At 40.4% G+C, this 1,029-nt stretch overlaps 1 protein-coding gene across 1 annotated transcript; it reads left to right on the forward strand.

Annotated features, from left to right (window-relative positions):
• The first annotated feature begins 248 nt into the window (after window positions 1–248).
• Window positions 249–1,023, forward strand: LOC105273036 (uncharacterized). The gene is made up of 4 exons (XM_011315271.1): window positions 249–410; window positions 474–601; window positions 694–744; window positions 822–1,023. Exons 1-4 carry the CDS (start codon window positions 321–323, stop codon window positions 856–858), a joined length of 306 nt encoding a protein of 101 aa, XP_011313573.1. The 5' UTR covers window positions 249–320; the 3' UTR covers window positions 859–1,023.
• Window positions 1,024–1,029: the final 6 nt, after the last annotated feature.

The raw sequence follows: 1,029 nt of genomic DNA on the forward strand, positions 1-1,029 counted from the left end.
AGACGACAAAATTGATCTGCTGCATCGATTGACCCATACCAACATGACAGTCAAATCGTAGAATTGAACAGAACAAATCTGCAAATCGAATTCACCTGCGTCGTACTTTCAAATTAGTAAAATGAGACTAAGACTCATGAAATTGACCCTCGAGGGTAAAAAATGAGGGTCAAACCTCCAATAATTTTCGTACCCTTCCAAATTAACCCAGCCAGCGACTAACCACACTAAATGTTGCATATGAATTCCAGAAAACGAAGACTTACGTTGAAAGATTGACTGGTTACCTTGATCAATGGCGCACTCACGTTTTCAATGAAATGAGAGCAGGTGTAACCAAATGTCGTCCACTGTGGGACATCGCTAATAGCATTAAATTACTAATGTGCCAGCACGTCCTAGGTCCACTGGTTAGTGGCGTAACCCCTCGATCCCTTCATTATTATTAATCATATTTTCACCTTCTAACGCAGAACGGATGCTGGTTCGTCACTGTTTTATGCATCCTGGTAATGATGCTCAGTACACCCGTCGCTCATACCCTAGCCGCAGTGTATCGACGTGACTCCAAAAAAATCGATGACTTTCCCTCTGGAATAATGTGAGTGACTTCCACTAGGTGCTCGTAATAGAATACTAATATTTTACTTCGCGATAAGACTGTAATAGGATGACAATGTTATTTTTGTGCAGAACACCGCCTGATACTCAGAGCATCAACAGAGACACCTGGCGAACACCTGTGTGAGTCCATCAACTTTAGTGTTTATGATATCTTTACATTTATTTTATTGAAAATTGTATAAAAAAATGACTTGCAGACCTCCACCGCCGCAGGGAAATTGGGTAACTATATAGGACTGATTGAGCCTCAAGGGATGAGATAAATCAATACAAGGGGAGTAAGGGAAAAAATGAGGACTCTTCGGGAGTAATGGAGTGTTAATGACTGAAATATCTTCAAATAACTTCAACCGTATGGAAATATTTCACTGACAAACTTGGCGCATTCTTCTAGTCATTCTAGAT

Source organism: Fopius arisanus, unplaced genomic scaffold (genome assembly GCF_000806365.1).
Source record: "Fopius arisanus strain USDA-PBARC FA_bdor unplaced genomic scaffold, ASM80636v1 scaffold00687, whole genome shotgun sequence".
Lineage (NCBI taxonomy): Eukaryota > Metazoa > Arthropoda > Insecta > Hymenoptera > Braconidae > Fopius > Fopius arisanus.

What these genes read in the sequence shown, in the direction of transcription:
- LOC105273036 (XM_011315271.1), top strand. Translation starts at nt 321, where the DNA reads ATGAGAGCAGGTGTAACCAAATGTCGTCCACTGTGGGACATCGCTAAT. An exon ending in AGCACGTCCTAGGTCCACTG is followed by an intron (nt 411 to 473) that starts GTTAGTGGCGTA and finishes CTTCTAACGCAG; the next exon opens with AACGGATGCTGGTTCGTCAC. An exon ending in GACTTTCCCTCTGGAATAAT is followed by an intron (nt 602 to 693) that starts GTGAGTGACTTC and finishes ATTTTTGTGCAG; the next exon opens with AACACCGCCTGATACTCAGA.